The sequence below is a fragment of the Rhynchophorus ferrugineus genome, unplaced genomic scaffold (genome assembly GCF_030347505.1).
Source record: "Rhynchophorus ferrugineus isolate W39M unplaced genomic scaffold, kcgeb_rfMv2 rfM11, whole genome shotgun sequence".
Lineage (NCBI taxonomy): Eukaryota > Metazoa > Arthropoda > Insecta > Coleoptera > Curculionidae > Rhynchophorus > Rhynchophorus ferrugineus.
Genome location: NW_027472590.1, coordinates 23,774,559 through 23,801,181, shown reverse-complemented (window position 1 = coordinate 23,801,181; position 26,623 = coordinate 23,774,559). Strand labels below are relative to the sequence as shown.

Sequence of the window (26,623 nt, the reverse complement as noted above, 5' to 3'; positions counted from 1 at the left end):
TTTACCATCGCCGCACATACAGTTAGAATTGATGAAGGAATTTCTAAAATCAAGCCTCAAAGTAAATATAAAACAAGATGATTTCGTCAAACCAGACAGACGGCTCATGATTGGCCCAAAATTCATCACGACCATGATGAATCCCCAAAGAGTGTGGATTGCTTTTACGAAGATCATAGATACATTTTTGACCCTAAATATAGATCATAAGAGGTTATGATAATAGATGGCGCTACTAGAATTAATTCCATGTGTTTTTAGTTAGCCCTAAGCCTCAGAAGATGTGTATATAAATTTGACAGCTACAACATCATTAGTCTGTGAATTATAGCATATTAAGTGAAGCAACTTTTGATAAAATATTGTTTTTTGAAGGGAAAAATACAGTGAAACAAAAACTTGGCTTGCGGCCGAGTTTCCGAACACTGCTCCAAGAAAATTACGAATCGAGGATTGGTATGCTAAGTTTAGACGTGGTGAAATGAGCACCGAAGACGGTGAACGCAGTGGGCGCCCAAAAGAGGTTGTTACCGACGAAAACATTAAAAAAATCCACAACATTATTTTGAATGACCATAAATTTAAATTCAATGAAATAGCAGATATTCTAAAAATTTCAACTGAACGTGTACATCATATCATTCACGAATAGTTGGCAACAATCGGCTGGCAAGGTTATGGCGTCTGCATTTTGGGATGCGCATGGAATGATTTTCATTGACTACCTAGAAAAAGGAAGGACCATCAACAACAAAATTTACACTCATGGAATTCACAAATAAGAGGACCACCCTGCAGCGTATCTTCATTAATGGCATGGAAGTTCCATATGCCAACACAGCTTTTTTTATAAAATATATTATAAATTAAAAAATATCGATATATCGATACATCTTATCGAAATTTCTTAAAAAGTAGTAAGATTTTAGACCAACTTTTAAAATTAAGTACCAATTTTAAAGGTCTATTAAAAGTTATATTTTATGCTAACTTGCTCGATAGGACGATCCTCCTACTCTTGCGATAGCCGCGAGTTCGAATTCTGCTCGGGCATCGTCGTATCCTTCATTCGACATTTTTTTAATTTTATTTTAAAGTCTCCTTTTACAAACTATGGGTTTATCTGAACTGGGCCTAAAGTTTAACGTGGGCTCCAACCACGGTCCTCAGCATTAAGCCTACCGACTGGCAAGTGACCAACTTTGAAGAACATCCCAGAAGACATCCGGTCTTACCCAGTCTGGTTACTGGCGTGACAAGGATCACTTACCTTGTCGTAACTTGCACTATTGCCTCTTGGACAATCATAAACATAACTCTATGACCATGCCCCAGCAGGATTCGAACCCTCGTCTCTCGCCATAGCCCGCAAACTATTTCGTAAATAAATAAAACTTATAATGATCTCTCCAATAAAAATAAGTTCTTTCTGTGTAATTCCAACTAATTAAATTAAAAAATAAACAACCGTATTGGGTATCGTTACTGCAATTTGAACTAATACATTTCATATTTCTACAAACAAGAATGCGAGAATTTTTTTTTGTAAATTTAACGGTGTTTAAAACGTAAACAATCTAAACCTGGTTAAGTAGGATTTATTTAGAGATGATATTTGTATATTGAAGTGGCAGTTGTTTCTTAGTTTGTGTTTATGTTAGTGCTTTGTGCCATGTACCACTTGAAGAAAATGATAGAGTAAATTTTTTTTTGTAAAAGTTTTGTCAATAGAAAAGAATCATTTTGCCCTGTGGTTTTATAATATATTTTATCTCTACATAATAATAACTTATCTCTACTTAATCAATACTTATATCTACTTAATAAACAACAAGTAATATATTGATCTAAATCTTGATGTTAGATCTGGTATATTATTTCTTAAACTGCCCATTGTCTGCAGTTCAGCAAAGAACTGGTTAATGTGTTGGACTAGTCTGGCTTGACGGTTCTTGCTGTAAACTTCAATGTCTTCCTTCACTGTTCCAGATTCAAATATAGGTGAAACCTTCCTAATATTTTGATGTTACTGTGACTGGTTGTGCCGCATAGCTGTCCAATTGTTTCCCTTTGGTCCATATCCGTTGGATACATGTCAATCAGGATGCATACACATGTATTTAGCGTCATCTGAAGAAATCTCTGTATTATAAAGTGTTGCAGATGGGCAGGTATTTCTTCTGAGCGTGAACCATCCTTGAACTGTCTTATCTGTATGGGCTTCAGGCATGTTTCGATCAGACTCAAATTTAGTTAGAGACATTGGGATGCGGAGTAGTAAGTAATAAAGATTAAAACATTTTGTTGATATCTTAACAGAAAATTAACTCAGACTTAGTTATTGTACGTTGGAGTGGCAGTTATTTCATAGTGTATATTTGTATTTCAGGTATATACAATTTAAAATAAAAGATTTTCGTTTGAAAGAAGCTAAAATGAAATTGTAAGGTGAGAAACAAAGTCACTCCTGCCAAACCACAAGAAACAGTGACCGAAAAGAATATAGCCAAGTGAACGGTAAAATTTCCTATGCCTATTCCAACAAATACTTCAACAGAAAAAAAAATTAAGCAAAAAACAAGAGGCTAGTGGTAATCACTAGCTTTTAAAACTCACACCAAATTTGAGCAGGTAGGAAAAGATTATTAAGAACCATATAAATGCATTCGAATCGGAATTTGGTATTTAACAAAATCATCATTTTTTAATTCATCACTCCATACGTCCAACTAAAATCACGAAAGAACATTTGCCACTATCAAGACTCAGTTCAGCTAAAGATAAGTTAAAAGCAGTAAATTTATCGCCCTCCAAGATTTAAATACGAAATGTGTTACTTAAGAGAGTCGAACGATTGAACTTTGAGACAGAAAAAATCGTTGTAGATATCCAGAAAGGTGATTGGAAAAGGAATTAAATATCCAAAAGAAATCCAATAAATTCTGAGCAAAAAAATGGCAACAAAATGGAACACCTGAATATAAAAACGTTTTAACCAATATGCAAAAACTGAGAAGGGAAATATTAGTAATTAAAAATAAATTCTCAAGTAACTATCTGCAAAATCTAAGGGATAACATGAAAACAGACTATTCGCTCTCTTAGAAGTCACTGAAAATCTAAAACATTAGCAGCAAGATTCAGAAACATTCTCTGACAATTTAGAACAAACTTTCAAACAATGCAAGAACGAAATTAAATATAATTTACCAGACATAGACTGTAAACATTCGACCAGTCAATTAGACACGCCGAAAGAAGTTTCCAAAGTTATCAAAGTTGACGTTAATCCAAATAAACCATCAGGACAATTTAAAAAAAAAGACAAAAGAAATTTAATAACAGGACAATTTCTGCAAAATCTATCAAGAAATGGGATTTCTAAAACTCATTAATTTGGCAGCATTACTATTAAACATGTCCCAGACGTTTGGAAGATGGCTGAAATTATCATGACCGCAAAACCTGAAAAGGAACCAAACTAATCAAACTCCTATAGACATATATAACTGCTACCGATAATAACTAAATAATAATAACATTTGGGTTAATTGACCAACATTCATGATTGATTATGTGCATGTAATAATAGATGTTATTGAAAATAAAAATACATGTATATTCTTAGATGTAGCACAAGCTATCGATACGATATAGAAAATGTTACCTGTTAAAAAGTCACTCCACTTAAACCACAAGAAACAGTGACAGAAATGAAGCAAGCGAAAAGTATATAACGAAGTCAATGGTGAAACGGCCTATGCCCAAATAATAGATTAAAATAACCAAGGACAAGCAAAGAAAGAAAATGCTGATGGTAACTATTTACTTATAAAACTTATAGCAAAGTTAGGCAATCTTTTTCTGAATGAATACAAAAATTAAGAAACAGCACGACGATGGCCAAGAACCTGAAATAGCAAACAAAGACACTTGAATCGCAATTTTGAATGCTAATGGGATCCAGCAAGTCCATCAGACTGATTTAAAAGTATTTCTAGTAATTATGTACAAAGTATATTATACGAAGTACAATATACAAAGCAATGCCTTATTAAATTTAAGGGATATAATTTTATTACACAATACATTCAGCTAACATTGTAGTTCAGTTCGCAAAACACCGAACTATTAAAATCTTACATAACCATCTTACATGAACATAGCCAGAATGTTTAATTTCAAAACGAAGAGAAAGAAGTGTATCTTTTTTCATTACCTGTAACAAGATAAATAATTGGAACCAAACCAAGAAAATTAAAAGTAAACCAAGCAAGTCTATACGTGTGTAGTTTACCTCTAATTAGACAGCAGAAACACAAAGAACAATAAAGACTACTATTACTCCATATAGCATCTATGCTAAGTATGTCGGCATATACTTCTTGGAGCAAAACCTCACTGGAAAGAGCTTCTAAAGGAAAAAATATATTGGTTAATTGGAAGAATACAATTATCAATATATAACAATTTTTACTTTACGTTTTCATGTTGTCAATTTACAAAAATGTAAACTTCATTATTCAATGTGTAATGAATAAATATTATAATAAAATTAATAATGATTACAAAAAATTTAAAAAATACATTAATATAATATGAACTCAATATATGCAATTACTATAAACAAACTGCAATCAAATGATGTATAATTTATGTTTATTTTTAAAATATTTACAACTTGGAAGAAAATTTTTTTCGTTTCGTTTTTCACTTAAAAGATACTTCTTTTCTTTTCTTTGTCATTTTTGATCCGTTAAATAAAATAAACCGTTTAGTTTCACCTTGTAAATTTATAAATATACTAGCGGAACCGACAAACGTTGTCTTGTTCAAACGTCATTTTTCGTACCGAGTGATGTGTCGTCAGGTTTTTCAACGATTTTAAATTTTATTAAGACACACATGCAATATCGTTTGACCTGGCAACAACGAAATTTTAATTTAGTCCCAGTTTGGATTGCATCTAAATATGATGAACACATCTGATCGATCGTATGCACTCCCAAAAGCCATGGATTATATATATACATATATATATATATATATATATATATATATATATATATATATATATATATATATATATATATATATATATATATAGTACAGCAAAAAGAAAGTAGCCTCGCTTGATTAAACTTGATGTATTGTAATCGCTTACTTTCAATCAATAACAATGTGTTTATTTATTACATTTTAATACGTTATCTGAAGACATCGGTGTAAGTAATCAGTCCTGCAATTTCTGGGCCTAAAAAACTTTCCAAGAGTTTGTGCTGAAAAACTTGTAATGTATAGTATATGTAATTTATAGTCTATTCACAAAAATTCTGTACATACGTTATCTAAATTTGGGACGTCAAACCATCGCAATGTTGCCGTATCAACTTTAAGTTTTAGTTCAGTTTGACTTTGGCGCACAACAAAATTTCAATCTAAATAAAATAATTAAACAAAAATACTGTTATTAAATGTAATTTATTTTAACATTATAGTAAATCTAATGCATATCAAGCATGTACAATTAAGTACACAGTTATAATAATTTGTTCTAGGCGCGTTTTTTATATAGTTGAATCCCATGGAGGCATAATCCACCAAAATAACAATTGTTTATCCAAGTAATATACCTTAATTTCGTTATTACAGAGCATATTTACCTTTTGTGCTTAGTTCTTGTATCCTTTGGTACAGTGTTTCCTTGTAAAGACATTTTGATATCACTATATTTTTCCTTAGTTTGTTCTGTTAAAAGTGCTTACCTGTCTAATGAATTTTACTGGAAAGAGGGGGTCTTCATTATCTCGTTCCTGTTCAAAGTAACTGATTAGAGATGCAATCTGTTTTGTCTGTCTTCGGAATTTTTAATCATAGTAATAATAAGCACCAATTTGACATTTATTAAAACAAGCAAATCATTAACAAAATGCTTGCCGATGTAGGATAAATTTATTAACAAATATCTCAGGATTTGGCACATGCGCACTATCCCTCATAGGAAGATAAGGAAAAGACGAAATTATATTGTTTTCCTTTTCTAATGGCGGTACATTCTTATCGAGTCGATCGGTGTAGTCGATCAAAATTACAAAAAACTCTAGAATATTTAGATTATGTGATACATTAATAATTCTATAGTAATAATGAATAAACTGTTGTGTTATTCTTGAAGGTTTAATATATTTTGGTTTTAAAATAGGGAAGAATAAGGGTAAGTGCAGAATATAAGATAAAATATCATTTTCAACGACATCGAATAGGTATCAACATATAACCAAATTTAATCATAACAAGAATAGAAAAGAAAATGATTCTTGTTTTGTTGGAAGTAGTCAAGTCATTAATGAGGTTTGGCTATCAAGAATAGTAGCAAAAATTGTAGTAAATGGTAATAATTAAACATTTATTTTAAACATAATATATTTTAGTAATGATTTTATTGGTAAGATGTAACTAGAATTTATTGAGAGGATAAGTCGAATGTGAAATTCAGATAATCAGAGAAGAAAAAATTGTACAGCATTTTGCTAAGATGTAAGAACAGTGTACAGTGATATTATGAAATAATTAAATTTGCTAACAAAAGTAGACCTAGATCAAATAAACAAAATATAAAGCTATCAACGACACCCTAATAATCTAATAACAATGAAAATACAATGAATTATTATATAAGAGTATAGATAAATAAATTATTGTTTTATAAAAATCATGATGTATTGACCGAGATTTCTTTCAACTTAAAAGTACGATCATCTATTCGTTTTAGGCTAGTAAATGTACAATATGTTAATCTAAAGCTCGATGCAGTCAATTCATTAATGGGGCCTGTGGATCAAGAATAGTAGCAAAAATTGCAGTAGCGGTAATTGTTGATCATATTTAGAGATTTATAAATTGTCACTGCTTTCATATATAGTGGTGGCTTTTTCGTTTGGTTCTAACTATATTGGCTGGGTTTGATCTAAACTATTTTGGTCTTTTTTATGGTAATATTTATTTATATGGTTCGTTGAGATCGTGTTAATTGTTCAAATATGTAAATTAATTTAAATATAATGTCTTTATAGATATATAAAAGCATATAGAAATTATTTTTATTATTTCATTTTATTCAATAATTTTTTAAATATTACAAATGTGTTATTTCAAAAAATATTCAATGTTTATTTCCCTCCTTATATATAGTTTCAACATTTCATCAATTATTTACCAATTGAATATTTATTTATAAAAAATTATTTATATATAAAAAAATGAGTAAGTAAATGAAGATGTGCATACCCATGCGCCAAACTTGAATTATTCTTTATTTCAAAAATAAACGGAGCCCAGTAAGCGTATGCGCCAGATCAGGAGATATGTGTCGTGTAATGTATCCTTGCCAATGTATAACCTCTTATCACTATTCATTTGAAAAATTTTGCATACGTTTGACGATAGGACGACTTTTGTAGGCTGATTCGGTTACATGTTCGAACGTATCAGACATTGTATCTCTATTTAAATGGATTAAACTGAGAAGGAAAATGTTGTCTGATTCTAAAACGAATTCACAAATTCTGGCAGGCAATTCATTAAATATATTGATGACGTGTGTACGAAACTTCTTTGAATAGACTACATATTACTTATTACCCCATAACTGAATTCCATGTATGTGTTTAGATTTCAATACTTACTTATATAATAACAATTTATTATGTTCTGATAATTTTAACTAACATATTTTCCTATATTTCAATTCCAGTTATTTTCTTGTCTTCTTTTTATGTTCCTTCCAGCGAAGTTTCGCATCAACATTCATTCCGAGATACTTGTGTCGCCATATGAAATAATATAATTATTAATTATTATTGGTGCTTGTGCGGTCTGATTATACGTAAACAGATTTATTTTCGTTAGTTTATATTGTCACTTGCCTGCTGGATTTTTTGTGTGGCTTCTTCGCTATGGTCTCTGACAGTAAGAATAGCAGTAACATCAGTAAACGTAGCCATAGTAATATTTTACATTTGTGGTATATCACATATATACAGAAGATAAATGATTTGCCCTAATACAATTCCTTGTGAACATACCAACAATGACCTAATGAAATAGCTCGCAACATCGGAGAATGTTATTTTGTTCAGTGGCAGGGATGATCAACAGACATGTGTAGTTATTATTTTCTGCATCTGAGCAATAAAAATATAAATGAGATACAAATAAATTACTTCAACAAAATTTTCTTATATGTTTTATCTATCACTGGATTTTTGTTTAACATTTTTCCAAAATATCGATACATATTGGAAAACATCGAAAGAGCAATGATATATGTCTATCTCGAATTTGTAATAGGTATCCAGTAATAACAATTGGAACTTCATTAAGATTTAGTATATGTAACTTCATAAGTGTTCTCTCTATGGTTCTTAATCTGGTTTAATGGCAATAACGTGGTTGTAGTTTTGTAATCTATTGGAAACGAAATTAAATAATTGGACCAACTTGGTATGATATTGCAGAACGAAATTTTTTCAACTGCTCGATGTGGTTGTATAGACAGCGTGTGGCAATTTTTGCGCTTCATCCATAATTGATTTTTAAAAACTATATGGGCATTGAAAACAAAGAACCAATTTCATGGTACACTGGGCTCTGAATCTTAATGTTGTTTGAAAAGTCCGATCATCCTCATTCTGAGAGATTTTTGTTGCTCCAATTTTAATGCCATTTTAAAATTTTCAATAGTTATGGTGGCATATTTAATAATGGAAGTGAAACTTTTCCTAACAAGCAACAAAGGCCATTCATATTTTACTCACATGCATGACAATGTGCATAAGACGTATAGTCTGTTTCAGCATTATATTGTCTCAATCAGTTAGATCGAACACCTTCATTATGTTGCTCTATTTATAATTGTTATAAATGTTCTTCTGTAGTTCTATTTCACAGAGAGCAGAAATTATTTTTGCGTTATGTGTACGTCCACAAACATTCCGTGCTTTTGGTACTTGAAGAAATGAAATTTTGTTTTAATAAATAAACACCAAATAAATATGAATAACTTAACTAAAATGTAGATGAAGTTTCAGTTTATATCTAAATACATTGGGCAAAAAAGAGACAATGACAATATTTCAAAATGTGGTAATATTGATTATTATTTTTATTATTCAATACTTTACTGTAAATTAAAATTACATGTTTTAGAAAATGTCTGCAACCATATCACGTATCGGGTGTAACTATTAATATAAACTAGCCTTGGAGTCAAATGCACGGTTCGACTGTTTTTTTTTTCAATTTGTGATAGACGAATATATACGAATCCTTTCCTGTATAAATTATGAGAGAAGAAATGACGGAGATAATTGCTTGGAGAAGTTAATTTTATATGTATTATTTTATATTATATATCCAACTTCTATTTTCCAACGGTAGTACAAGCGAGACGGAGATGTACATATTCTTTCACGTTTTAACTTAATAAAATAAAAGGAAAAAATAATTACGGAATACTATCAATATGTAATTAATAATTTCATTTTAAAGGAAGTAGAATTACTTTTTTATTTGAATGTTTTGTGTATCTGTAAAAAGAAATGGACATAGTCGTCTTGGTGGCGCAGTGGTAAAGGCGATAGGACGGTCCTCCTACTCTTGCGATAACCGCAAGTTCGAATCCTGCTGGGGCGTGGTCGTAAGTTTATGTTTGTGATTGCTTAAAATTTGTTATTGTCTTAGGCAAGAGTGTACAATCCGACAAGGAAAATGATCCCAGTCACGCCAGTATCCAGACTGGGTAAGACCGGATGTCCTCTGTGATGATTTCTAAAATTGGTCACTCGCCAGCCGGTAGGCTTAATGCTGAGGACCGTGGTTCGAAGCCCACGCTAAACTGTAGATCTAGTTCAGATAAACCCCTAGTTGGTAAAAGAAGACTTTAAAATATATTTTAAAAAAATAAATGGAATTTTTCTATGGAATGGAATAATACCCCACAAATGTTTTATCGTATTTAAACATGTTAATTAAACAAAACCTAAAAACTAAAGATGTAAAATAACCATAAATACTAAATAAAAATTTAATATATACCTAACCATAGAGAATAAATCATAGCATAATTAAAAACGATCACAGAATAAATACTAGAGCTTTTTTAAATAAAGTAAATGCTTTATTTATTATTGAAGGGAAATATTTTTTAACAAACATCGAGAGAGTAATCGAAATATTACCTATTAATGTTGTTAAAAGAATCAAAAGTATTTTACTATTTATCATTCACAATTTTAATCTTTTCACCCTATTCCATTAACAATCTTGAAAAACATCGTTCCAAAATGCTGCTATATTAATATGCAATATATTGTTATTTACAAGCAAACCACGAAAAAAATCATAAAACTAACAGTCGAATGAAACTAGTAGAAAGTATGCAACTGAAACAGTCGATAGTAAATAGTAACAAAATCAGTCGGACCGAAAATAGCCACTGAAAACAATCGACTGAAACAGTTACTAGTAAAAAGTGGCAAAATCAGTCGAACCAAAAATAGCGACTAAAACAATCGATAATAAAAAGTAGTAAATTACTAAACAGTCGATAATCAATTACAGTCGAAAGTTCGCAATGCTACTAGAAACCATTCGCGGATCGACATATACAAACACAAGTGTTCACCAAAAACTTACAGACTTATAAATATAAAAATATTAATCATTATTCAATTTTCAATTCTAGTAAGAGCCATCTTACAGTGGTGAGTGAAAAAGATTATATTTTTATGACACCATAATATGAGATGAATTCAAAATCGTCAAGTACCATAACCAAATTATCATACCACAGAAAAAATGTGCGAATCTCGTTCACCTTTTGTTTCGAGAAAAAAAGGAAGTTCTGGTGCTGATCTAACGGGACATCATTCATCTGTCGATACGGTAAACTCCCGCAGCATCAGGTACAAAAGGCTAACGGCACTTACATTAGATTTTCACCGACATTCAACCGCAAATTTTGCTAAAATTTCACCATACAAGTACCCCGAAGTAGTGGGCGTTCCCACTAGCTTATCCCTCACTACCATTGGTCAAGCCAATACGAAATTCGCTTTACAACAGTTGTAAACAGAAAAGTTCTTGATAGATTCTTCGATTTGTGTCAGTTGACGTTTGTCGTACAGTGAGCACTTATCGAACCTGAGGTTGCTGCGTGTTCGTACGAAAATAATCGGTATTTAGTTCGTGATTAACCTTTATTTCCTTTGGATTTAATATAATAAAATAACAAGGTGCGTTATATGCATGTATATATTTACGTACATATTTCATTTAAATATTTTAAAGAAATATATTAATTAAAGAAATTGTTTTCCAGATGGAAGTACTTGATTTAAGCAGACCGAAACCGATCATGCAAAGTACACATTCCACCCCAAGTTACAGTCCCATGTACTCTGTCGTTACACCACATCATGTCCAATGGCCACCATACAGCCACCATCATCACCATCACCCGGTCCAATATATTTCGCCTCATCCCGTTCAAGTGCAGCCAGCTACCACACCAGAAACGGATCCATGCAGCAGTCCAATCGATATTATGCAATGTGATCTGCCACAAACATCGCCGCTATCATCGACCGGAAGTTCGAGTGATTTTGATAAAAACTCGAAATCAACATCAGCAACAAAGAGGCCTTTTAAACTTATCTCGTCGATCTCCAAGGCTGCGCCATTGTTATCCTCGATAGACACGGATATGGGAAACGCGATTGAATACGAACAGTTTCGCAAAAAAGTCTTGTCTCAGTTCGACAGACCATACGATAAAGAGTGTAACAAGAACATGAGACGAACGATCGCCACTAACGCGGAAAAAAGCAAAGATCCAGAGTATATCGAGAAGAGAAAAAAGAACAATGAGGCTGCCAAACGATCCAGGGAAGCGCGAAAAGCTAGAGAAGACGAACTGGCCATCAGGGTCGCTTATTTGGAGCAGGAAAACATGAAGTTAAAGTTCCAGCTCGCTCTCATCGAACGCCAAAAGAAAATGTATATGAAACAAACCGAGTGTATATGAACTCTATTTTTATTTGTGTGGATTTACTGATTCCTGTCTGAATACAAAAATCTAGTCAATATGACAGGATAACTTGTATATAGTGAATATATGTGTACAGTTAGTGTTACTAGTAAGTGGAATGATGTATAAAATAAGTGAGATATCTAGTCTAAACGCGCAAACCTATAGTGCAAATAGAAATAATACAAATTAATTCTATTGTTTAAGAAAATGACATAAGTTCTATGACACTAAACCTATACGATTGTACATAAAATTAATAATTAATTATTCCTAAGCAATACAGATTCCTATATATTTATAAATAGTTATTTTAGTTATAGTTAATGTATAAAACGTTACAAATACGTTACCTTAAATGGTGCCATTATTAATACTTGTTAGGCACAATGGCCAACTTTTTTTTATATACACCTATAGAATAAAATAAAGTATTCTACCTTATTCTTGATATAATTTTTATTATAATAGATAAATAATTGTAAATCAGCGAAATAGGTATTTAGATTAATTGCTCTGTTAATGTGATATTAAAAAATAGTTTAAAAAAGTATTCGTGAATGTTATTATAGAAAATAAACCCCTTTATTTTATTATTGCGGTCTTTAAAGGCGTTGGAAAAGCAATAATCAAAAGAATCCGATGATAATCAGTTGAATTTTCACCCAGTTTATTTAATATAATAAACCCACATTACCATGGTATATACCAACTGAAGTTCATTAAAACGAATTTTCATTGAGGTCTTTTCATCTCAAAAATACATCATATAATTAGTATTTTCTGGTTTTGATCAACTTTGATAAACAGTTCCGTACACTTTTCATTTATTTTTAATATTAAGTAACATATATGGCTGTATACCTATAAGAGAAAAAATGTATCGTCGAAATGTATGTACGTGGATAACTTCAGAACTAATGCACCAAATTGGATAATTCTTTTTTTGTTATCTTAATAATCAGGACAAAGGTCGTATGTTGGAGAGAGTGACACACAAGAGTGTTGGCAAAACATGGACAGATTAATATTATTAATATAACTAATATTCTTTGCATGCGTATGACATGATAAAAACTACAATTAATGCCCAATCATAATAAAAACCAATATTGTATATAAGGAACCATGAAACCAAAAGAAATATATAGGGAGCCAATGGTTTAAAATATTCAAAATAAGCCAATGACAATGTAGCTATTATCTATTATATAAGTACAATTTTACAGAGTAAATTGTTAATAATATCAATTCTCTTACATAAGAATGATTGTCAGCATGTGAACCAGAAATCTAATACTAGTAGAGAAAATATAAAATAGAGTTTAGAAGAATACGTTTGCATTATTCTTCCATTAATTTGTTGAGATAATATAATTAGATTAACATAATTTATATAATTTAATATTACTAATTTGCAGATTGCTACCAAACAAAGGGATATTTATATTAAATGTTATGAATATAAAACTTGTTTGAAGATCACGGTAAAGGTAAAATTTACACCTTTCTAGTTTGAGAGCTATTTAAGATCAGCAAATAATAGAAAAAATACTAATGACAATAATATTTTATTTATTAATAAACCCTCTGTCAGAAAAGCTAAATTTACCCATGATATAACATTTTCTTGACCAACTAGTCAATAAGAAATTAAGCATATTAACTTCGAAATGAAAAGGTAAGACAATTAAATGTTAATAATACTTCATTTATAATTACTCCTGAATCACTGCAAATTTTATCGGTCAAAGCGACAGTGGGAAGGAACTTCTTAATTCATATTCGTTGCTATTCCAGAAAAAAATACGGAAGTATTCATACAAAAATATAAGTTATATATAGTACTCCAATTTAATTTAATTTCATTATTAATCTTCTCAATTTATGAATTTAATATAAACAAAAATCAAAAAGTTGTCAATGAAATCAGTATAATGCATAGGGTAATATACAGAGTGTTAATACAAATAATTCCAGAATTGTTTTGCGTGGTCTCAGCAGGAAGGCACTGAGAACGTCATTTCGCTGAATTTCATTGGCTAGCATTACAGGCACCTGTAAAGAAGATATTTTAATAGGAAAACATTTCATTGTTCGAGGACTTCATACCCATCGCGTAACCAACCTCTGACGTCACAGTTTACTGACCAATTAAATTTGAAATAAAACCCAAATGTCATTTTTCAAAATAATTTATTGAAATAAAATTCTATATAAATACAAATATTATAAAATATCATAAAGCTGAAATATATCATAAAGATAATATATAAGTATATAATGAATATATATAATGAATATATATAATGATTTTAAATAAAAAATTACGAAATATAAATATATAAATCAAAAATAATTAAAAGTGAACACAAGAAAGGCTGCAATCTAATTGAATATATCAGATATCTCCTGACAAATATAATCAAAATTGTCTATAACGCTTTTTCACTTTTTCATATTTCTTTACTGCTATCAATTTAAATAAGATGTATTAAAGTTTCTATGTTTTTATTCCCCCATTCTGAAAGCACAGCAGCACAGCTCAAAGTCTGTGTCTGTTTATATTTTACTTGCTTGTTCAACGCAAAAATGATGAGAGACAAGTTATAATTATTTTTACAATATTATTGTGAAAATTGTGGAACGGATTATTAAAATCGTTAAATTGTATTATGTACGTAATAATGGAGAAAATATACAAAAAAGTAAAAAAAAGAATAACGACAAAAAAGTAAAATGTATAATATATATCAAAATTACTAATATGTTCTTATTATGGTAAAATCGAGGAGTTTAAATCGAGACAGCTTGATCTACTAACAATATAACAAAACAACCTCTTGTCTATAAAATCAAGTTCATCTTATCGATCTACAAATTGTATAATTTTATTTTGTATTGGTGTATTTTTTTAACATCTTTGTTGAAAAGGTTATCTCGGTTAAGGAAACTTAAGCCAAAATATTAATTATAAGAATCTTAACCAATATACATTTGCTTCAAATAAATGAACCCCTTTAAAATAATTATGTTTTTAATTTATGGCACTTTACAAGTTAATTTTTAAAAGGTAACAAACATTTTTCATGTAGTATAATCACATTTACGTTCAATGTAATTTTACCACCGCCCAATTTGTATACATTTTCTTGTTTTTACATTTTATTTTAAAGAGTTGGTAATATTTTCATGATTTCTTCTGTTGTATTCCTATGAATAACAATGAATATATATGAATATAAATGCTCTATATAAATAATTGTACACGTACCACGTAAAAGCAATGCTGAGTCACACACACACGTCCTTAATATATCTAACTTTAGTTGTCCCTTCCAACGAAAACGAGGTCTGTTTTTTTTTTTATTTCCGGATACACAACACTTTTGAGAATGAAGATACATTATAATCAAATAACAGTGATTATAATTAAAAATACTGATCATACTCAATGTCAAAACACACAAAATAACGTCCTAAATAAACCACAGAAAGAAACAATCGGGTTATAGAAGTTGACCAGTCAAAGGCTTTTGTAAGAAAATTCAAATGAACCAATAAAAAAAGGTGGTCGATTTCGCCTATTTATTTAAAACCTCTATATATAAATATATATATAAAAAATCATAAGGAGAAATTTGAAAGAATTTCAGTCAGTGTGACAGTTATATTGATCACAATCGAGGCTGTATATGATTACAATTCTTATTGGTGCCGGCTTGGTTGGCGCAGTGGTAAAGATGACTGGACGGTACTCCTAGCATATTCCAGCATATATTGATTTGAATATCTGCGGAAAGGAAGAAATTGGACTTAAAACACTATTGAACAAACAATAGTTGTCTATAGACAAACAAATATTAATTAACTACAAGAATTTAAGAAGTGTCAATCAAATTCCATCATGGCTAAACTAGAGAAAGCTATTAATATTAAATATGTGGTATTTTACCTCACCAGGGCAATGGTAATTGATAAATGTTTGGTTAAACAATGTGATTTTATCAAGTTCTTATAGCCCTGGCGTCATGACAAAAACAAGTCCTAGAGATTTTGGTGGTGTATGATGATATCAAGTATTGTAAATGAAGCCAAATAAAGCAAAGGCCTTGTTTAATAATACATGCTGAGAAGGTAATTAGGAGAATTTAATATATTAAATCATGTCTAAATACAAATTAGATACTAGAGGTATTGCAATCGCATGAGTTCTTAAAATTTTTTGTCTTAAAGTTGTTATTAAAATAAAATAAAAATTGTGCTTTTTATTTACCCTAATATTACAAAGTATTTTGTTATATTGCTGATAAAATATTAATAAAATCAAACAGCTATAATCACAAAATTGTATAAAATTTTGTGTTTTAGTTACTGTCACAGCAGTCATGTAAAACTAACCTTTTGGTAGCACTATCATACACGTTTTCAGTAGGTTTGTTATCGATACCATTTTGATATATCTTAACAATTATTAAACATTCCATCTTGATCTTGATTAACTAGTGACTCTTTAGACACTATGAGATATTCATTCACAGTCATCCGGACAGTGATGTGAAGGAGAATATTAGCTGAATAATACGATATTGCATCTAACTCATACAGAACCTCCCCCTTGCTTGACTATGGGAAGCGGAAGCTCGGATTGTAGCCTCTAGTGTTGATTTTTTTCGTTCGCAGTTTGGCATTTATTTCCATTATAAAAGGTTTAGCAATCGCACATCTTCGATGAATGTTAGTTTTGTTTGAAACAGTGTTACTCGAGTGAATTTTGACATCTATCATTTTTGGCGCGGTAGTTTTATCGCGCATTCTCGACGATTACCGCACTCGTGGCATTGCAGGCATTATTGCGATAAAATTGAAACATCAGTTAATTTATTTACGCGATCGTGTGCCAGAGTCCTGGTAGTTGAATCTTGGCTTGACTTACACAGTAGAAAAATAGGGTTTAAGTATATTTATCATCAATAAACAGCTATAATCACAAAATTGTATAAAATTTTGTGTTTTAGTTACTGTCACATCAGTCATGTAAAACTAACCTTTTGGTAGCACTATCATACACGTTTTCAGTAGGTTTGTTATCGATACCATTTTGATATATCTTAACAATTATTAAACACTCCATCTTGATCTTGATTAACTAGTGACTCTTTAGACACTATGAACCCACTAAAATATGGATTATTTGCCTTGATAAATCGCTGTTAAACATTTGCATTTATTTTATAAATACAGTCGGTAATTCAAAACCATTTTTATATATAGGAGATATAAGTTTAAAAATTCTAATAAAATCGAAGCACGTTAGGAAAAAGGAAGCGTCGTGATGTTTTCGATGTATTTGTATGTTTTACTAGAAATCTACAATCCGATTAACCATACTTTTACAATAAATGTCAATATTTTTATGACTATGTTTTCAAGCTCACTATTTTTAATTTAAATATCCGATATTTTAAGGTAAGGGAACAGATCTGCCTTAACCTGTTACCGGATTTACTTAAATCAAATACGCCCGAGAGACAAAAATTAGTTAACGCAACAAAGAAGAACGAAATTTACCTGAAACTAATGTCATTTAACGACACGTAATGGTCCTGACGAAGTCCGAAATACCGCTAAAAAGCCAAAACCAACAAATGCGTTTACGTGCTGTCAGTTCCAATCAATTCAAAGTTCCCCCAAAACAAATAAGGACCCGAACAGTTTGGGCACCAGCATTTCTGTAAGCAAGGAGAGATTAAATGTTCGCAAGGGATTATGTATTGGACAAGTTCAAGTGGCGCTGAGGCTTTCACGAAAATTTGCCTTTAAAATTTACTTAAATATCCCGAGGACCACCAAGACCTAAGCCTGTGTCAACGTATTGTTAAGGGATTTCGTTTTTCAATTTTTCCACTTGCGTTGAAATAATTCATGTATACATTTACGTAAGATGTTCGTCATCATCGCAGGTAGCGTTGGAAAACGTTGAATATTTTGTAATTGATTGCTTTTTAGGGTCGAATGAAACATTCGAAGTTTCACTAATTTTTAGTTTTTGCTGCTGTCGCTTGGCCTAGTAAATACTGTGCAGAACTTATGGTCATATATAATGTATAGTTATAGTTCACCACATTTATTTATTAATAAGATGTTGAGCCATCATTTGTTTTCTGCAACAACTATGATCCTTTCTGAAATAGATTGTCTGAATAGGTTCCAATGGAATATTGTCCCATTCTTGTACCGAAATATTTTTCCCCAATTGCCTCAATGATGTTGAAGATGGAATTTACTCTTCACTGTCTGTCCTAAAACGCCTCATAATGATTAAAATATGCTAAAGAGTGAACATTTTTACGCATTATAGTCTTAGAATCTAGCAATTTTTGGCAGCAATAGTAAGAATTTAATCATTGAGGATGCCGAGATATTCATTCACAGTCATCCGGACAGTGATGTGAATGAGAATATTAGCTGAATAATACGATATTGTATCTAACTCATACAGAACCTCCCCCTTGCTTGGCTACGGGAAGCGGAAGCCCGGATTGTAGCCTCTAGTGTTGTTTTTTCTTTCGCAGTTTGGCATTTATTTCCATTATAAAAGGTTTAGCAATCGCACATCTTCGACGAATGTTAGTTTTGTTTGAAACAGTGTTACTCAAGCGAATTTTGATATCTATCATTTTTGGCGCGGTAGTTTTATCGCGCATTCTCGATAATTACCGCACTCGTGGCATTGCAGGCATTATTGCGATAAAATTGAAACATCAGTTGATTTATTTACGCGATCGTGTGCCAGAGTCCTTGTAGTTGAATCTTGGCTTGACTTACGCAGTAGAAAAATAGGGTTTAAGTATATTTATCATCAATAATTTTCTGAACACTAGTACTATTAATATTGCAAGCTTGCAGGAAACTAATAATACTTTCCGAAACGGCCTTTACGTTCACTCGTTATACCGATACAAATAGGAGGAATTCTTAACAAATTATTGTTTTCCTCTCATCTTTATCATAACAGGTTATTTGAAAAGTCCCCGGCCTGACACATAGATGCGCTACTAGAAGTAAATCTAAATATGTTTTTTAGCCCTAACTCTCAAAAGATGAATGTATAAATTTGACAGCTGTGGGATCATTAGTTTGTGAATTATAACAACCTTTGTTATTGTGAAAAATATGGATAAAATGGGAATTTCGCGTGTTGATAAAATATTGTTTTTTGTAAGGAAAAAATACAGTTGAAGCTGAAACTTGTCTTGATACCGAGTTTCCAGACACTGCCCCAGGAAAATTAACCATCAAGGATTTCATTGCTAAGTTTAGACGTGGTGAAATGAGCACCGAAGACGGTAAAACTTTGACTTTTGACCAAAAACAACGACGAGTTGATGATTCGAAGCAGTGTTTGAAGATGATTAAGCATAATAAACCGGAGTTTTTGCATCGATATGTGACAATGTATGAAACATGGCTTTATCATTTCACTCCAGGGTCCAATCGACAGTCATCCGAGTGGATTACACACCACGGACCGCTTCAAACCGTGGGAAAACGCAATAGTGGGCTGAAATGTTATGGCGTCTGTAATGTTTGGGATGCATATGGAAAAATTTTCATTAACTACCTTAAAAAAGAAAGAACCATCAACAGCGGCTATTACATAGCGTTATTGGACCGTTTGAAGGACGAAATCGCCGAAAACGGCCGCATTTGAAGAAAAAGAAAGTGCTGCTTCACCAAGACAATGCACCGTGTCACGAATCAATGGAAACGATGGCAAAAATCCATGAATTAGGCTTCGAATCACTACTGACCCCCAGCGACTATTTCTCTGTTCTCAAATGTCAAAAGAATGCTCGCTGGGAAGAAATTTTCGTCGAATGAACAGGTGATCGCCGAAACTGAGGTTTATTTTGAAGCAAAGGACAAATCGTACTAGAAAAATGATATCGAAAAGTTGGAGGGTCGCTATAATCAGTGTATCACCCTTGAAGAGAATTATGTCGAATAAAAAAAATAATTTTGCCAAAAAAATGTGTTTTATTATGGTAGGCCGGGAACTTTTCAATCGACCTGTTAACATATCTAACCAATTACGATATAAGGAATTCTCCATCAGCAGTCTCATCAGCCAAAACCGAAAAACCCGAAGCACGTTTCACCTATTGCTTGGTAGATACAGATACACTTCCCTTAAGGTAATAAAAATTAATAAATTTGTGATGGCAAATAGTAAAATAATTTAGACTCTTTTTATGTTACCTTCACGTATATAACGCTCTTTTTCATTAGCTTTTTCGATATTCACCCAAGCCTTTTGAATATTAAAGCTTATTTCGTTAAGTATTTTAATACTGTTAAAAAGAGTGAGGTATTAGAAATAATTAATATAGATTGATAGTTTTGTTATAGATTAGCTAGAAGTTAAATTATATATACATTATTATTGTTTTTTTTGTGTTTATGTATATATTATTATATTTATTATATTATATGATTAAAAAAGCAATTCAAACATTATTATAAAAATGGTAAAAATGTAGTTGGGATCATCTAAATTTTATAAATACGTTCCAATTTAAAATATTTACAATACAAAGACACAAACAATATATATCCTTTTCTCTCTCAAAATTAGCACGTTGAGAATCAGAATACATCATATATAGAAAAACTATCAAATATTGGAGTTACTATTTATTTTATACTTTTTTGACTATCGAGTGCATCGCTTTATCAACTGTTCGGACCGTTTCCATTCATTTTTTCAACACCAATGACTAGAGGAATTACCTCTAAGTCAATATGATACCTAAAATATAATAAAACTGGTAAACGCACTAATAACATTCAGACTTAAGTATATCCTGCTTTGCATTAATTAACTATAAATACAAAACTATTAATTAAAATATTATATTATAAATTTTAAACTGAAATAAGCTAACAATTAGACTTAATTTCTAGTTATATATGAATGTTGACTTATTTTTCAGATTATATATTACTTTTCTATTTCTATATATTCATTTACAAAACTGGGAATTGAGTTCAAAGCTGTACCGTAGATTGTTTGTTATAGCAAGTGTCACCTATTATATTATCATTTCAGCTTCACATAATTATACTAAAGTCGTAAAATACTTTCAAATTTATCTTCACACATTAAAATAAACATCAAAACACAGGCAACAGGCGAATTTTATCGATCTCCATCGATAAAACTTGCTATACAACCTGGGGCAAAAGTCCCGCTACCATTTTTTTTTGTTTTTCATAAAAAGTTTATTTGGTCTTCTTTTTTCTTTTCTTTATAATTGAAAAACTGTATGGGCTAAATGATGACCGCAAATCGCTAAGAAACTTTCAGCTCTTTTTAAGGCATTTTTCATGACATCCTACAACATCTGAAGCTGAATTTATTCAGTTTCGTGACGAGTATTGCCTTAAGGATGCTGAATCGATTGGGGATTATTTATATAAACTTGTAAACAGTAACTGCAACACCTTGGTAATTTTCAAAAAATTGGGACCAATGATGTTTCCAGCATGAATGACATACCATACAGTTGTTTTAGTGGATGCAATGATGTTTCATGAATTAATTGAGGATCTTGTGTTCCCCAAAACCGACTCTTCTGTTTATTAAAGTGGCCACTGAGAAGAAAATGCGCTTCATCGCTCATTATCAACTTAAAGGAAAAATCTTTCATTTCACCAGACAGCTTTACGATTGCATTACTGTACTCAACTCCTTATTCAGGATATCTCGATAGCAATTTTTTCAATAACTGAATTCTGTACGGAAACATTTTCAAATCAATTTTCAAAATTCGCCTCAAACTGCGTGCAGAAATGTGTAACTGGGAACCACGTCTCCGAATTGATGGTTCTGGAGACTCTGCAACACTATCACGCAAAAGAGCCACATTTTCAACGGTACGAGACGTCCATTGTCTTGCAGAACGAGGCCTGTCTGCTGTCGTACCGTACTGTCGAAAATTCGTATGTAAACGATAAATTGTGGTTTTGTGAGGCACTGGACTATTAGGATACCTTTGACGTAATTTCCGCTGATAATGGAACGATTATTTTCAATAAATATTCAGACTATTTCTACTCGTTCTTGTGGCGTATATTTACCCATAATAAAATTTGGAGATCTACGCAATACAATGGTTAAAGTGAAACTGAGCTAGACGTCACATAACCAAGACGGCGCGCAATCAAAATGGTAGCGGGACTTTTGCCCTGTTATGACCATCTTAGTATCAAATCTTAAGAGACTTTCAAAATTAAGTATATAATGCAATATATACTAAATCAATATATGATAAATAGGCTGTATTTACCAGTAATTACGCTGGTTTTTCAAAACGGGAAACAACAATATATTTAGTCATTGAATAAAATAAAACCATCTCAGAAACTCAAAAAATCGTTCTTGGTGTATAACTTATATTTCAGCAAATTTATTTCATACACATTATGAAAAATTGTAATCATATCGTAATCGCTGCGTTTACCCAAAACGGTAAACACTGTCCCATAGCTCAACACGTGCTAGTACAATTAGTAGTTGGACAATATCATTTTTCTAATAAGTGTTATCAGAAACATATCACTGCAGACTAATGTTGAGTACGTGACGCCCCACAGTACTGTGATAATTAAAATCTCATTACCGCATATAATTATATAAATTTACACAATCGTTGCGCTAAAAATCACTCAGTAATTATTGTCATATAGCGATAAATGATAATATAGTCTAACAATGTTACGCAAATGAAGCCTGTTTAACTTAAATAACGTTTAACGATAGATAATCTAAAAAGGAAACATGTGGCCTGAGTTATATATCGATTATCATCAAGCTGAAATAGTATATTAAACAAAAAGTTAATAAATAACAATAAATTACTACCAAAATAACTTTAAAATGAGTATAATAGAAGAATGTGCTTCCAGCCATAATATATATTTTTATTTCCTACTATTTTGATTCATTACTTTAATAAAAAATGTAATAATTTAGTTGATTCAAGGTATACAAGTTGTTGGGAATAGCTACAATGTGCATACGCTACCTGAAAAAATGCCAAAAATTATCTGTACGCTGTATACTCAAGCACTGTTCAAATTTATTTCTGCCGGCTTGGTGGCACAGAGGTGAAGGTAACAGGACGGTCCTCCTACTGTTGCGATAGCCGCGGGTTCTGGATAAGACCGGATGTCTTCTGGGATGATTCCCAAGTTGGTCACTCGCCAGTCCGTAGGCTTAATGCCGAAGATCGTGGTTCGGAGCCCACGTTAAATTGTAGGTCCAGTCTAGATAAACCCGTAGTTAGTAAAAGGAGACTTTAAAATATATAAAAAATTATTCCTGAAGTTTTATTGTCTACGGTTTAAATTCTTATTCTAGGGAACGCCTGAATAAATGAAAACTGGTAAAGTCTGTTTTGAAAGTGTTTTGTGTGCGTCCCTTTCGAAATTCAAAATATTCACTGTAAATTTAACTAAATATAATCATCCATTATCTTGCGAAATTATATTTTGCGGCCTCTTAGTAACCAAGGAAGCAAGCTAACAACGTAAATTAAAATAATCGAAACTGAGAATAAGTCCCCGGCCTGGCACATAGATGGCGGTACTAAAATTAAATTCATATGTTTTTAGTTAACCCTCAAAAATGCGTGTATAAATTTGACAGCTGTCAGATCATTTGTTTGCGAATTATACCATTTTGTGTAAAGCAAACTTTGCAAAAGGCAAAAAATGGATAAAAAGATAAGGCATAAATGGATTTCGCGTGTTGATAAAATATTGCTTTTTGAAGAAAAATCAACCATGAGGGATTGGTATGCTAAGTTTAGACGTGGTGAAATGAGCACCGAAGACGGTGAACGCAGTGGACGCCTTTAAGAGGTTGTTACCAACGAAAACATTTAAAAAATCCACAAAATGATTTTGAATGACCGTAAATTGAGATTGCATGAAATAGCGGACACTCTAACGATATCAACTGAGCGTGTACATCATATCATTCATGAATATCTGGGTATGAGAAAGCTCTGTGCAAAGTGGCTCCATCATTTCACTCTGCAAAGCATGGAAAAACGCAACAGTCGGCTGGCAAGGTTATGGCACCTGTATTTTTGGATGCGCATGGAATAATTTTCATTGACTAACTTGAAAAAGGAGGGGCTATCAACAGCGACTATTACATAGCATTCTTGGAGCGTTTGAAGAACGAAATCGCCGAAAAACTGCCGCATTTGGGGAAAAAGAAAGTTTTGCTTCACCAAGACAATGCACCGTGTCCCAAGTTAGTGAAAACGATGGCAAAAATCCATGAATTGGGCTTCGAATTGCTTCCTCATCCACCGTATTCTCCAGATCCAAAACACTAATCGAATATTGCAGGTAATAAATGCGTTAATTTGTGCATCAGTTACAAAATAGTTTCGTAGAATTTTAATTGGGTCACATGGGACATAAGACAAAGTAAAAATTAATAGATAAATGAAAGCCATAGAAGACAAACTAAAGATGAGCTATCTACAAGGGCGATATCGAAGAGTGAGATAAATAAACAACAACAATGTAATTTTATTTAAAAATTTAGTTACAGAAATTATTATTATATTCGTTCTGGTGGGAATTGTTTTTGTAATACATATTTTAGATGAGAAATAGAGATAAAACATAATGACTATATGAATACATAAATTAAGGTAATAAAAATATGTAGGATTTATGGATGACTACCTTGAAAAAGGAAGGACCATAAACAGCGACTATTACATAGAGTTCTTGGAGCATTTGTAGGACGAAATCAGCGAAATACGGCCGCATCTGAAGAAGAGGAAGTGCTGCTTCACCAAGACAGTGCACCGTGTCACAAATCAGTGAAAACGATGGCAAAAATCCACGAATTGGGCTTCAAATTGCTTGCTCGTCCACCATATTTTCCAGATCTAGCCCTTAGCGACTATTTCCTATTCTCATACCTCAAAAGTATGCTCGCTGGGAAAAAATTTTCGTTCGAAATTATGTTGAATAAGTAAAATTAATTTTGACAAAAAAATGTGTTTTACTATGATAGGTCGGGGACTTTTCTTAAGTTTTGGAAAATTAATAGTTAATTTAATGATTATAAATACACCCATTTAATATATATTTCCAAATTGTAAAAAATAAATTAACTAATTGTTTTCGTTATCATTTAATACATCCTAAAGTCAAATAACAATTTCAAAATTATTTTATTCATATATTTTTTGAATTATGTAATTTGTTATGATGTCCTGCAAGTAAATGATATAATATTGAAAATATTGTAAAAATCTATAACACGAACTACCCAGTATCTATGCCGAAAGCATTCAAAACGTTAAGAAATTTCAAAATTCAACAGAAATATAATAAACTGATTCGAAATATGATTTTCGTTTTACAAAAGTTCCAATTATCCTTTAACAATACTTCACGGTGCTTATTTGCAAACATAATTTTCCACTACCTAGTATCGCGACAACCCTAATTTACAACATAATTCGAAAATTCTAAAAGTGAAAATCTAACGAAGGTAACTAACAATCGTTCATAAAACCCTTTGGCGATATAAAACTCGATCCCTAGCGCTTGCAAAGACTAATCCCTTCAAACACCAATAAAGTGGCAATAACCAAATATTACCATTATTACACCCGGCAATTATTTCCGTAAAACCTACCAGAAATAAATGAAATCTGGCTCGGTACGTTTATTGTGTCATATAAATAGTTCTGAAAAGTGCGTTATCAATCGAGACACTGATTATTCTTCGCTACTTTTTTCTACCTGCGCAAGAATTGCGCAATGGTATTTAGTTCAATAGTAAACAAATCGAATTCGAAATAGTAGTAATAAAATAACAAAAACCAATAAAATCTGCAATAAACACAACAAAATCGAACGGTTCAAGTTCAACAAAAATTTAACGAAGCTTCAGGTGTCCAAATGAAAGACGAGAGAATATAAAATGTATTTGTTTAAAGGGTTATTTTCATTTTGATGTTATAAATATCTAATAATTATATTTTTGCCGGTTTGGTAAAGCAGTGGTTAAGGCGGCAAGACGGTCCTTCTGCTCTCGTAGGTTCGAATCCTGTCGGGGCATGGACGTACTTTATGTTTGCGATTGTATTTATAAATCTTTTTGTAGACAAAAGTGGAAATGCGACAAGGAATAAGCATACCATAGCATAATCACGCCGCCAGTAAGCAGCCTAGGTAAGACCGGATATCTTCTGGGATGTTAAACTCAAAATAAATCCTGCTTGGTAAAAAAGAGACTTTAAAACATAATCAAAAAAAAATTATTTACATATTTCCATCGATAATTATTGTCGGTCAATCCTAAGAAAAGCAAAAAGCCTAATCTTACCAATAAATATACTGACTGGGACAAATTCAGTTTTACACTGCAGGAATTCAGTTTAACGAATTCAGTTTTACGAAATTAGTTTAAAAGTAAGATTTAAAAGTCTT

The 26,623-nt window shown here is 31.6% G+C and overlaps 1 protein-coding gene across 4 annotated transcripts; it reads left to right on the top strand.

Annotated features, from left to right (window-relative positions):
• The first annotated feature begins 1,583 nt into the window (after positions 1-1,583).
• On the top strand, positions 1,584-12,641 carry LOC143204557 (uncharacterized). Of its 4 annotated transcripts, XM_076417145.1 has the most exons (4): positions 1,584-1,698; positions 1,990-2,277; positions 2,390-2,517; positions 11,381-12,641. In XM_076417145.1, the coding sequence occupies exon 4, from the start codon at positions 11,381-11,383 to the stop codon at positions 12,083-12,085; it is 705 nt and encodes a 234-aa protein (XP_076273260.1). In that variant the 5' UTR covers positions 1,584-1,698; positions 1,990-2,277; positions 2,390-2,517; the 3' UTR covers positions 12,086-12,641. The 4 variants fall into 4 exon arrangements, with proteins under 4 accessions (XP_076273260.1, XP_076273263.1, XP_076273262.1 ...); XM_076417148.1 differs by lacking the exon at positions 2,390-2,517; XM_076417147.1 differs by lacking the exons at positions 1,990-2,277; positions 2,390-2,517 and having other exon boundaries at positions 1,589-1,698.
• Positions 12,642-26,623: the final 13,982 nt, after the last annotated feature.